The 12,843-nt window shown below is 45.5% G+C and overlaps 1 protein-coding gene and 1 non-coding gene across 6 annotated transcripts; both read left to right on the forward strand.

The window, feature by feature from the left end:
* Positions 1-1,442: 1,442 nt before the first annotated feature.
* On the forward strand, positions 1,443-12,612 carry EIF5 (eukaryotic translation initiation factor 5). 5 transcript variants are annotated; one of them, XM_021081662.2, is made up of 12 exons: positions 1,443-1,794; positions 2,378-2,589; positions 3,476-3,755; positions 3,866-3,947; positions 4,234-4,406; positions 5,604-5,715; positions 6,922-7,067; positions 7,534-7,692; positions 8,011-8,172; positions 8,859-9,023; positions 9,371-9,505; positions 10,406-12,612. In XM_021081662.2, exons 3-12 carry the CDS (start codon positions 3,684-3,686, stop codon positions 10,493-10,495), a joined length of 1,296 nt encoding a protein of 431 aa, XP_020937321.2. In that variant the 5' UTR covers positions 1,443-1,794; positions 2,378-2,589; positions 3,476-3,683; the 3' UTR covers positions 10,496-12,612. The 5 variants fall into 5 exon arrangements, with proteins under 5 accessions (XP_020937321.2, XP_020937320.2, XP_020937323.2 ...); XM_021081661.2 differs by lacking the exon at positions 1,443-1,794 and adding an exon at positions 2,165-2,243; XM_021081664.2 differs by lacking the exons at positions 1,443-1,794; positions 2,378-2,589 and adding an exon at positions 2,165-2,243.
* Positions 6,421-6,546, forward strand: LOC146402108 (small nucleolar RNA SNORA28). Its single transcript, XR_014811733.1, has one exon. It is a non-coding gene; the product is annotated as a small nucleolar RNA SNORA28 (small nucleolar RNA).
* Positions 12,613-12,843: the final 231 nt, after the last annotated feature.

Consider the following 12,843-nt stretch of genomic DNA (forward strand, 5'->3'; position numbering starts at 1 on the left):
CCAACTAGCAACCACGAGGTTTTGGGTTCAATCCCTGGCCTTGCTCAGGGGGTTAAGGATCCAGCATTGCCGTGACCTGTGGTGTAGGTGGAACACTCAGCTTGGATCTGGCATTGCTGTAGCTGTGGTGGAGGCCGGCAGCTGTAGCTCTGATTCGACTCCTAGCCTGGGAACCTTCAGATGCTGCAGGTGCGGCCTAAAAAGCAAAAAAAAAAAAAATTAGGGGTGTTCCCATTGTGGCTCAGCAGGTCAAGAATCCAACTAGGATGCGTGAAGATCCAGGTTTGGTCTTTGGTCTCCAGAATTGAGCAGGTTAAGGATCCAGCCTTGCTGCAAGTTTCCACATAGGTCACAGATTCAGTTGGGATATGGCACTGCTGTGGCTGTGGTGTAGGCTGGTAGCTGCAGCTTCGATTTGACCCCCTAGTCTGGGAATTTCCATATGCCACACATGCGGCCCTAAAGAGAAAACAAAACTAAAAGAAAAAAAAAGGTAAAATATAACACAAACTTCCTTAATGACATTAAATATGGGACCACCAAACATTACCCCCAAAAGTGATCACTTTGTAATTAGCTGTTAAAAAACTTTTCTGAGGAAGCAGATCTCTAACCTCAAACTAGTTTCATGCTCATGTTTTTTTTTTTAACAGAGTTTCTAAAATAAGGTAATTTGTGTGCAGCCATGCAAAAACCCAGGGTTTCAATACTGCTAAGTCATGCCCCAGTGTCAAGCAGAGAAGCATGTCTGGGATCTATCATTCTAGTTTGTCTGCCAGGAACTCTGGTACCAATAAAGCATTAAACAACAATTATACACCACTGCATACACTGTGGGATTATAACAAAAGCCCCTGCAGCAATGGATAAATCACTTCCCTCACTTGTGGATCATCTTTTTGATTTATTCTCCCCTCTGACACTGTTCATTTTTAAATGGTTTATAAAGCTTATGAAACCATGGAAGAGTAGTCCTAAGCGTTGATTTTAAAAATCAACATATCTTTCAATTCTAACCTTGCAGGTTCCACGGGCCTAAAGCAAAGGTCAGGCCCTTATCCACCCGCCCTGTCTTGAAAACACTGCTCCTTCATCCAGACCCAGGAAACCACACTACTGCCCCCACACTGCTCCAATGGCTCCCTTGAACCAAAGGCTCGGTGTTTTGGCTCTTGCTATATTAGCCGAGTATGTTTTCAAATTTCAGGGTGTTCTCTGGCTGCGTTCTTGCTTGCGCTGAACCTTTTACACAAAATGTAAGTGTATCGGGAGAGTTTCTGTAATCACCTCAACAGAACTAAAAATATGCCAGGCTCTTTGTAGTCATTTTCAAGCTTATGTGGGAACCTCGGGAGGAACACCTGCTTTGGGCTGTGCTTTGCCCAGCACGGAAGTCACAACTTACGAACGGGACGTAACCTCACGTGACGCTTATTCCGAGCAAAGAGGTGATAGAGCTCGAGAACCAAGACCGCCTTCCGGAGGCCCCATAATTACGAACTAAGGTGGGGTTTTTTCGCTTTTAGAAAACGGGTGGACGGGAGCAGCCAGCCAGGCTTGGCTTGTAGGCCCGGCGCCGGGGGAGGAGCGAGGCGGGCTGCAGGTCACGACGGCCGCGGCCACGCAGACCCGGGCTTCGGAGGAGACAAGGCTGCGCGCGGGACGGAAGACCCAGGCCCTCCAACCTTCGCCACCTGCCCAGGCCTAGAGAGTGAGGAGGAGAACCAACTTCTTTTGCAAGACTGGACGACGGGCGAACTCAAGAAACGGAAGAGGCAGACGAGGCCCCGAGAGGTGCGGGCCCGGCGCGGGGAGAACTCGCGCGGAAAAGCGGCCTCGGGAGCAGCGCGGCCGCGACCGGGGCCGCGGGGGAGGGGAACCAACCGCCATCTTCCCCGGCTCCCAAACCGACAAAGCACAGCCCGGCGGCCGAGCCTCGCCGCCGCGCCCCGCCCACTCTCGCGAGGCCGCGAGGGCCTCTGGGAGAGGCGGGGGAGGGGAGGGCGAGAGAAGGAAGCCAGGACTCGGTGCTGGGGGCGGGCTGAGGCGGCGAGCGGAGCCCCAGGAAGCAGAAGGGGCGGGGAAAGACGCGATTGACGCGGCAGGAGGGCCAATGACGGGCGACCTCGGGAGGCCCTCCGGCCAGTAGGCTGTGCGGCCTGGCGCGGGGGGCGGGCGCTGGGGCCGAGGGTAGCTTGAGCGCGGCGGCGGCGTTGTTCAGTCAGAGCGAGAACATTCCAGAGGTGAGTCCGGTGCAGGGGCGGCAGCCCCGCGCCCCCTCCCCCGTCCTCCCCGCCCGCTCGACCCCCGCGGGCCGCAGGCTGGCGGGGAAGGCGCCCCGACGCCCGCGGCTCACGGCGCCGTCTCTCCGCGCCAGGTCGCCAGGCCCCGGGCGCTGAAGGGTGTGGACCCCGGACGTCGCTGGGACAGCCCCTCCCCGCTGCTCGGCGGCGCCTGGCCCGGCCGCTGCTCGCTGCGCTGCCTCCGCCGCCTCCGCCGCCCCTCCTCGGACTCGGGTTCACACGCGCCTCACTTCATCCCAGTCCCGGGCGAGCAGCGTTGGGTTTATGTCTTTATTTGACGAAAACGGTGAGTCGCGGGCGGGCGCGGGCCGGCGGGAGATGGCGGCCGCACAAGATGGCGGCGCGCCGCGTGACCCGCGCGTGTGGTGTGGCGCAGTTCGGCGGCGGCGCGGCCCCGGCCCCGCTCCCCGCCCCCGCTCCCCGCCCCCCGCCCGGCGGCGGGCGCGCGCCGCGCGGCCCCGCCGCCGCCGCCGCCCGGGGCTGAGGCCGGCCGGGCGGCCGCGTTTGTGAGTCACCGCCCGCGCCGGGCCCACTCCCCCGCGCCGCGGCCCCCGGCGGCGCACATGGCGGGACGGCGGCGGGGCCCGGGCCCTCGCAGGTGCCGCTGCTGACAGCCCGGAGCCGAGCGCCTGGCGTGCGGACGGGAGCGGAGGTTAACTGTGGGCACGGAGACGAGGTCAAGGTCGGGTCCGGGCCGTCCGCGGGCCCGCATCGAGCCCGGGTGTCCCGGGTGTGACGGTGGAAGGGTTCTTGTGGAGTAAGCGGTCGTTGGCGAAGTGACAGCGGGGCCGGAGTGTATCCGGGAACGTGGTCGACCCCACAGGCTTGGTTGGGGAGAGGACGAGTCTGCGTTCGGTGGGCAGCAGCTGCTAAGAGGGGGCCACTCCGCGGAAGCAAACCATTGGCAAGACTGTTTGGTCTGATGTAAACTCAACGCCGCTGAAGCAGCGTCGTCTGTGTGATAACTCCCCGTCGAAGCCACATCTTCATCAAAATGGAGGCCTTTACTGTTGCTGCAGGTGTTCGGTGTTTCATGAGAATTAGCCGTCAGGTGAAGGGAGATGTTTTTAACAGGGGAGAATTAGGCGTAATTAAACAGAATGGACAGGCAGGTGTTTCAACGCAGAAACGGCATTAAATGTTGGGGGGTTGTTCTCTCTCCTCTCTTTCAGAGCTGTTGCGCAGCCATTGGTACCTGTATTGGGGAAACATAGCATACAAGCAAGAAGCTTACAGCCTCAGTGGCGAAAAATTTTTCATGTCAGAGACCGAGAACTCTTGCAGTCGTTTATGTCATCCCTTCTTCTCCAGACAGAGGATACCAAAAAGTTGCAATCAAAGATCTCTTCATCTTATTGATAAAGTCACTAATAAGCCAAAATGTCTGTCAACGTCAACCGCAGCGTGTCAGACCAGTTCTATCGTTACAAGATGCCCCGTCTGATTGCCAAGGTAATGTTAATCTTCACTTTAGTGGTAAGGCTTAAGCTTTTCTCTTTCATTATTAAAGATTGCTTTTTCTGGGGTAGACACTGCGAAATTAAAATTTTTACTTCCTGTAGGTCGAGGGCAAAGGAAATGGAATCAAGACAGTTATAGTCAACATGGTTGACGTAGCCAAAGCGCTTAATCGGCCTCCTACGTGTAAGTGATACCTCTTCACAAATCTGAAAAGGCATCTTACTGACATGGTTGTGATAACTGGTGGTCTCCAGATGTTGATTGTATGCTAATCATTAGCTTCTGGATTAAGTGGAAAGTTGGGCTTTTGAAACTAATTGGTATATTACTTGTACCCAAAATTACCTGAGCGACAGATTTTTTTAATCTAGCAGTTTAAAAACAGTCATGGTTGTATAAACGAGGATGAGTAGCTAAAGATCAACTTGGTTAAATGTAACATATTAGGTTTATTCTCCCTTCCCAATAGATCCCACCAAATATTTTGGTTGTGAGCTGGGAGCACAGACCCAGTTTGATGTTAAGAATGACCGTTACATTGTCAACGGATCTCATGAGGCGAATAAGCTGCAAGACATGTTGGATGGATTCATTAAAAAATTTGTTCTCTGTCCTGAGTGTGAGAATCCTGAAACAGATCTGGTGAGTGCCTTTTGGGGTTTTTGTCGAAAGAAAAAGCAGCATATCTACTTGTGTAATTTCACTAGGTTGTGTTCCAAGAAGACAGCAGACTTAAATAGAAGTAAAGTATGAAGTCTCAAATGTTGTAGGTATTTCCGTACTGGCTTTATGTGAGACACTTAGTAAAAAAAAATTTTTTTTTTTTTACTCAGTGGGTTAAGGGCCTGATGTTGTTGGTAAAGATGAGGGTTCAATCCCTGCCTGTAAGCTACTGTGTAGAACCTAGCTAAATCTCTGGTTCGAGCCCTGGCCCAGGAGCTTCATGTGGTGTAGGTGTAGCTGTGAAAAGGGAAAATATTCTTTTGGTCATTCCTGCCATGGCACAGTGGGTTAAGAATCTGACTGCAGTGGCTCCCCAATGTTTTCTCCAATAACGTCTGCTGCAGAGGTGTGTTTCGATCCCCAGCCCAACACAGCAGGTTGAAGAATCTAGAGTTGCTGCAGCTGCAGCATAGGTCACAGCTGTGGCTTGTATTCAGTCTCTGGCCCCAGAACTTCCATACACAACAAGTTTGGCTATAAAGGTTTTTTGTTTGTTTTTGGTCTTTTGTCTCTTTAGGGCCACACCCATGGCATATGGAGGTTCCCAAGCTAGGGGTTGTATCGGAGCTGCAGCTGCCAGCCTACACCACAGCAATGTGGGATCCACGCTGTGTCTGCAACCTATACCACAGCTCAAGGCAATGCGGAGCCTTAACCCAGTAAGTAGGGCCAGGGATCGAATCCTCATCCTCATGAATACTAGCCTGGTTCGTTAACCACTGAGCTATGACAGGAACGCCTATAAAGATTGTTTTTTGATTTAGGAGTTCCTGTCATGGCTTAGTAGTCATGAACTAGGATCCATGAGAATGCGGATACCTCAATCAATGTGTTAAGCATGTGGCGTTGCCGAGAGCTGTGGTGTAGGTCACAGATGCGGCTCTGATTTGGTGCGGCTGTGGTGTAGGCTAGCTCCTGCACCTCTAATTTGACCCCTAGCCTGGGAACTTCTATTTGCCGAGGGTGCGGCCTTAGATAACAAATTCAAAAACATTTAAAAATTTTGTTTTGACTGTTAAGCTGGGGTCTTTTGATGGCTAGGGATTTTCACATTTTGTTCCTGCCAGGATTTTCATCGTGTTATGAGTGATGTAATTATTTTTATTTTTTTGGCAGCATGTCAATCCAAAGAAGCAAACAATAGGTAATTCTTGTAAAGCCTGTGGCTATCGAGGCATGCTTGACACACATCATAAACTCTGCACATTCATTCTCAAAAACCCACCTGGTAAGTCTCTATGATAACCTTCTAAAATGTTAATATAAAGCAACTGATTGTTGGGAGCAAAATGAGAATGTTTCTTTGCTGCTGTAATAAAACTGATAAAGTTGACCCTTGAACATCTGTACAGTGAAAAATTGCATGTAACAATACTGCCAGCTCGCTGCAGCTAAAGATTCAATGAACTGTGGATGGTGTAATACTGTAGTATGTTTTTATTTGAAAATATATGCATGTAAATGGACCTTTGAGGGTTAAACCCATGTTGTTTAAAGATCAGTTGTTAAAAGAAATTCTAACCTTTTTGTCATATGTTGTTGAATTTAGAACTTTATTTTTAGAGCCAAACCCAAGGCATATGGAGATTCCCAGGCTAGGGGTGGAATCAGAGCTACAGATGCTGGCCTACACCACAGCCACAGCAACACCAGACCCTTAACCCACCAAGCAAGGACCAGGGATCAAATCTGTCCTCAAGGGTGCTAGTCAGACTTGTTAACTGCTGAGCCATGATGGATTTTGCTAAGACTTTTCTGATACAAGTACTGTTGTCTTACATACTGTTAGGTGAACTAAACCATATCCTTAAACTTCAAGACACATGTATGAGATAGTTTTTGGTGGAACAAATTGTGATGGATCTGCTTCTCGAATACCTCTGTATAGATGCAGGTCTTCAGTCATTAAGCCCAAGAGGCTTTAAAGCATTGCAAGCAACACTCTGTGGCAGATGATCAAAACTGTCTGACACAATTTGAGCTTGCTATAGCAAGAAAGTCTAACCTATTCCGGTGTTCTCCTCTCTGTGAGACAAGCCGTTATATAGACTTAAACAGTGTTCCAGTTCAGCTGTTGGCTAAATTGCAGTAGGTAATGCCCTTGTTTGAGTTCACCAGGGGTGGAAGGGGAGAGGGTTGAGTGCCTAATTCACTTGGTCGTCTGAGGTATCATCACTTCGTGTCACCTTTACCCAGTAATTAATACCACTGATATTTGGGACATTCCATTCTTAACTTGAGTCACTTGCCTGTGAGATACAGCGGATAAATGTGGTTTGTGAATCCTTTTAGAATTAGAGGTAGCATTGTGAGTGTGATTTTCTGAGAGGGTTTCAAAGGAAAAGGATGGGCAAAGTTGTAAATGTTCATGATGGTCAAAAAGGTGTAACATAAGCCGTGGTTCTAAGCTTGTACTTCCCTCTTGTTCCTGTAGAGAATAGTGACAGTGGTACAGGAAAGAAAGAAAAGGAAAAGAAAAACAGAAAGGGCAAGGACAAGGAAAATGGCACCGTGTCCAGCAGTGAGACACCACCACCACCACCACCACCAAATGAAATCAATCCCCCTCCACATGCTGTGGTAAGTGTAAGGTTGGTGGGTGTGGTGGGCCCTAAAATTGTGTGAAATGTGACCTTTGGTTGACAACTAATAAAGCCAGCCTTCATTGAGCACCACACTATATTGGGTTCTAGGTGCCATTGATTGAGGTGAATGCCATTTTAGAACCAGAAGTCTGAAATATTTTTAAGGTTTCTTTGGCCAACTTTTTTTCTTTTTGGTCTTTTTAGGGCTGCACCATGTCACATGGAGGTTCCCAGGCTAGGGGTCAAATCAGAGCTGTAGCTGCTGGCCTATACCACAGACACCAATACCAGATCCAAGCCATGTCTTCGACCTACACCACAGTTCCTGGCAACGCCAGATCTTTAACCCACTGAGCGAGGCCAGGGATCTAACCTGTGTCCTCATGGATGCTAGTAAGGTTCATTTCCCCTGAGCCACCGTGGGAACTCTGGCCAAGCATTTTTGTCCGTCGTATAAACAGGAAGAAGAGGAGGACGATGACTGGGGGGAGGATACAACAGAGGAAGCTCAAAGGCGCAGAATGGATGAAATCAGTGACCATGCAAAAGTTTTAACCCTCAGTGATGATTTGGAAAGAACTGTTGAAGAGCGTGTCAATATCTTGTTTGATTTTGTTAAGGTAAAATACTTGCTTTAAATATTCTGTTGATCAGCATATCTGCTTCTACCCAGTCTTAAACTTTTGTTAGATTTTGCTTAAAGCTGTGTACTTGGCAAATAATTTTTTTAATACTGTTTTCTGAAATGCTCAAACGCAAGTCTATTTTTTTCTGTTTATTTAAATATTTTTGAGGGTAGTTTCAGGCACTGTCCTTAGCAACTGTGTATCATTTACCCATCTTAGAACTGTCTTGAATTAGGGGAGAGTTGGAGCAAGGACTATCTATCTCTAGAGTAAAATGTGCCTCCACCTACTGAATCTTCCTTTTATTTACAGAAAAAGAAAGAAGAGGGTATTATTGACTCTTCTGACAAAGAAATTGTAGCTGAAGCAGAAAGATTGGATGTAAAGGCCATGGGCCCTCTTGTTTTGACTGAAGTTCTTTTTAATGAGAAGATTAGAGAACAAATTAAGAAATACAGGCGCCATTTCTTACGAGTAAGCAACTTACTATACATTCGTAAGTGAGATTTACAGCTATAATCTTGGATACCTTGTTTTCATCTTTTTATTCCATCTGTCATCCTGAAAATGGAAATAATTGACCTGCTGTAGCAGAGTATCTGGAAAACTATTTGTAAATTAGAGATCTGAGAATCATAAGGCCGAGTTCTGGTTGGTGGCCCAATGGATTAAAGATCTAGCATTGCCCACAAGCTGTGGTGTGGCTGTGGTGTAGGCCGGCAGCTGCATCTCCGATTCGGCCCTGCACTTGTAAGCCAAAAGTGCAGCCCTAAAAATTTTATTTTTGTCTTTTTGCCTTTTCTAGGGCCATTCCTGCGGCATACGGAGGTTCCCAGGCCAGGGGTCCAATCGGAGCTGTAGACTATGCCAGAGGTACAGCAACACCAGATCCTAGCTGTGTCTGCAGCCCACACCACAGCTCATAGCAATGCCAGATGCTTAACCCATTGAGTGAGGCCAGGGATCCAACCCGCAACCTCATGGTTCCTAGTCGGATTCGTCAGCCACTGCGCCATGATGGGAACTCCAGTCCTAAAAATTTTTTTGAAATTTTTAATTTAATAAAAATTTTATAAAAGGAATTCTCCTAAGGCAATTTAATACACTTGGATATTGGAATTGTTAAGAAAGCTTGTTAATGCCAGGATATCTATTTGCAGTTTTGCCACAACAACAAAAAAGCTCAACGGTACCTTCTTCATGGTTTGGAGTGTGTGGTAGCAATGCATCAAGCTCAGCTCATCTCCAAAATTCCGCATATCTTGAAGGAGATGTATGACGCAGACCTTTTGGAGGAAGAAGTCATCATTAGCTGGTCGGAAAAGGTGGGGAATATATAAACAAGCTCTTCAAGATGAGAAATACTGGGGGCTTGGGGGGGCTTTATGTTTTTTGAAGTAGTAATATTTAGTGTCTCTATTGAAATGCAGTCTCTTTGCTTGACTGGCGTACTCTGAAGTGTTCCCACCGTCACCATGGCCGCTTTCTAGTAGTAACCAAAGAAAACTTCATGCCTTTTAATACTTAACTTGCTGAATGTGTTTATTCTGTTGAGAGTTAAAGGTTAGGGTTTGGCTCAGTCCTCAGAGAGAGATGAGTATGGGCAATTACATGAATTACTCAAGTTATTTGTAGATTTCTCAAGCTGCAAATTTAATTGAACTTATTCTAGGCTTCTAAGAAATATGTCTCAAAAGAACTTGCCAAAGAGATTCGTGTCAAAGCGGAACCATTTATAAAATGGTTGAAGGAAGCAGAGGAAGAATCTTCTGGTGGTGAAGATGATGATGAAGATGAGAATATCGAGGTGAACACCAAAGAAATTATTAAATACGGTGCTGGTGATGGGTGTTTGGGAATTATAAAATGCCAATATTTGGCAGTTCCAAATTAAAACTTTTAAATGCAATAATTAGTTTATGGAGGAATTACGTTATTAGAAAAAGTGGGAGTTCCCATCGTGGCTAAGTGGTTAACGAATCCAACTGGTATCCATGAGGACGGGGGTTTGATACCTAGCCTTGCTCAGTGGGTTAAGGAATTGTCATTGCTGTGAGCTGTGGTGTAGGCCAGCAGCTGTAACTGATTAACCCCCTAGTTTGGAGACATCCTATGTTCCCAAACTAGGGGGTGTGGCCATAAAAAGACAATTTATATGGCAATTCTATATACAATCTCCCAGATACTGTATATGATTCCAATTAAATAAAATATTGTCTGAGTTCCCTAAAGGGAGGTTGTTTTCTTTCGGTGTAAGTTGAGTGTAGTGGTAATGTCTACAAAAACGAAGCTAACTCTTAGGCTGCCGAGAGGTTAACTTAGTTTGGAATAACAAAAATTTTCTTGGGCATTCCCGTTGTGGTTCAGCAGTAGCAAACTTGATTGAGTCCCGGAGGACATGGGTTCGATCCCTGCCCTCACTTTAAGCATTTGGCTGGCGTTGCTGTGAGCTGTGGTGTAGGTCATAGGTGTGGCTGGGATCCTGCAGTGCTGGTGACTGCTGTAGGCCAGCAGCTATAACTGAATCAACCCCTAGCCTGGGAACTTCCATATGCCACACATGCGGCCTTAAAAGAGACAAAAGAAAAAAAAAATTTGTTGCAGAATAATGTCTCTAGGTAGTTTTCCTTTGTTGACCATTGATCTATTTTTGTAGGTAGATTTATTGGGATAGTTTATAAGTAAAAAAAAATTTTTGTTTTATCAGGTGGTGTATTCGAAGACTGCCAGCGTACCGAAAGTTGAAGCTGTGAAGTCTGACAACAAGGATGATGACATTGATATTGATGCCATTTAAAGGGGTGGGTGTAGCCCAGCTTAACTGTGTAATGCTGAGAATCTTTTTGCATCATCAGGCAGAAGTGCAACATGTATGTGCAAAAGCTAAAATGGCTTAACATCATGCTACACTTTCTACTAAAAATGTATTGCTGTGAGTGGTCTGTAATTAAACCCAACAAGACATCTAGGGAGTCCATACACATCAGTGAGCAGGTGTAGTTTGCTTATTTATAGCATGTTTCTTTTTGAAAAATTAGTGGTGGACACATTTGGATCACATTTATACAGTTATAAAAATAAAGATTTGATTTTGGTCATTCTTCAGATTTGGGGCTCGAATGACTTAAGTTGAAATGGCTCCTCTTAAAAATGTTGCACCATCATTTAACTTGGTAAGATTATTGGAGCCTGTTAGTATTGTTGGGTGCTGAGACTATAGAGAGATCTTCAGCAGAATGTGAACGTAAACTTATAATTATCTTACTCAGCCATTAAGAAATAGTACTTTGAAGTCTTATCTTTAGTCCTTCATGTTGGCGTGTGGTAATGTCCATTCCTCCCGTGCCAAGCTGGACTGGTTACCAGATGACAATGAAACACTTTACGAAGAAGTCGAAATGACCTGAGTGTCCTATAAATAATTTTAAGAGCAGGTTTTGAAACTTGAATTATTTTTTGGGTTTTTTTTTTTTGTTGTTGTTGTTTTTTTTTAGTTCTTCTATACTTGCCCCAAATTGTAGTCTTTGAGGTCATGTGCATTGCACGTTGGATGAGCCAGGGGAATTATTACAGTAACATTTAAGCATTTTATGTGTATGTAGCTGTTGCTTTATACTGAGAAAATGGAGACTTTGGGGAGTGATTAGCTCTATGATTTTATTTGGGGGAAGCAGGGAAAGGTGCACTTGATCTCTAGCAAAAACTGAGCATAATTTTTCGTCATTTACTCTTGTGATACAACTTCCCATTTCAGAATATTTAGACATACTGTATCTTTTGTTCAGTGCAGATTTTTCCCCAGATAATATGGTTCTTTGATGCCTTTTACATATTGGACATATAGCTTATGCGTTTTAGGTTTTTGTTGCTATCTTGCCAAAATAAGTGTCAGTTATGTCTTGATTTCTGCCCCCTCTCCCTCAAATGTCTTATTTTTAAAAAAAAAACTAAAAGCATACTTCAAAGTCAGAGCCCTTATTTTGGTATAAGACTTGGGTTTTGTTTATTTCACATTGAACATAGTGTTACCCAAGAAGTCTGTGATGATGGCAAGTGAAAGTAAAAGCAGCTGACGGGCCTGATTCAGCCAGTCCTGGGCTGGCTTTCTATTTGGGCATAATTCTTGTGTGTTCCTTGTCCAGTTTGCTGATCTAAACTCAGTTGGTATCGAGGTTTCTGACTACATCTGAGAAATCATCTTCAAGGTAAAAATATAAAAGGTATGCTGAAAATCAAAAATACATGGAGTGAAGAATTTTGTTTGGAGCACTGGCTTATGTCTTTCACCTCTTTGTGATTCATCTCACAGACTACAGTGAAACTCTTAACAATGTAAGTTTTTTTCACATTGAAATTTACAAACAACTGGTATGATAAAACTTTATTAGCTTGGTATTTTAAGCAAACCCTCGCAATCTTAATGGAAAGGAACAAACTCGTCTCCGGCTGTCCCCCCATCCCCATAAATTTGGATGAGATTGCAGGAGAGCCATATACTTAGAGGGAATGTGCTTTGTCACACCAAAGAGGTTTTTACAAATCCACATCTCACCTAGGTTAAGTTTTTTTTGCCATTGTCTGAAATTCTGTAGGGGACACCGGTTGATCTAAGCCTGTTATATTCAGCATACCCATGTCAAGCTGATGAGGTCCTGTTATGGAGGGGTTCCCCCCCCCTTTTTTTTCTTTTATTTGAAGGAAAACATGTTCAGGGCTTCTAAACACTAAAGAGAAAACTTTGGCTTAGACCAGTGTTTTGTCTAGTGCCAAAAATGGAATTCAAATCCACATAGTGAGAAATCGATTCATAGTGGCTATCCTAATAGAGTAATCCTTCACTTTGCTCTATTCAACTGTCTTAAAATTTCCTGTTTCAAACAGCTATGTTACTTGATTAAAACAATGTTAAAATTATTTTTTGTCTCTGCTTTAATATTAAAATTAACCTAAATTTTTGGGGCATTGAAACCTGCCCTATTTTGTAGCTACTGTTTCAAATTTGTGTTTGGTACTTCCTTGTGCAATTGCCCTCCTACCCACAAAACTGATGTTGCTCATTATAGTGGCTTTAGATCTCGTGTTCCTGTTCTGTAACTCAAGTTGATAACAAGCTGAAGAGGTCTGCCTTCATCCGATAGCTTCAAA

Source organism: Sus scrofa, chromosome 7, assembly GCF_054392235.1.
Source record: "Sus scrofa isolate SSC_HxYL_T2T_F1_AM1 chromosome 7, Sscrofa_HxYL_maternal_Yorkshire_Landrace_v2.0, whole genome shotgun sequence".
NCBI classification, from domain to species: domain Eukaryota; kingdom Metazoa; phylum Chordata; class Mammalia; order Artiodactyla; family Suidae; genus Sus; species Sus scrofa.

What these genes read in the sequence shown, in the direction of transcription:
- EIF5 (XM_021081662.2), top strand. Translation starts at nt 3,684, where the DNA reads ATGTCTGTCAACGTCAACCGCAGCGTGTCAGACCAGTTCTATCGTTAC. An exon ending in AGAATCCTGAAACAGATCTG is followed by an intron (nt 4,407 to 5,603) that starts GTGAGTGCCTTT and finishes TTTTTTTGGCAG; the next exon opens with CATGTCAATCCAAAGAAGCA. An exon ending in ACAGGCGCCATTTCTTACGA is followed by an intron (nt 8,173 to 8,858) that starts GTAAGCAACTTA and finishes ATCTATTTGCAG; the next exon opens with TTTTGCCACAACAACAAAAA.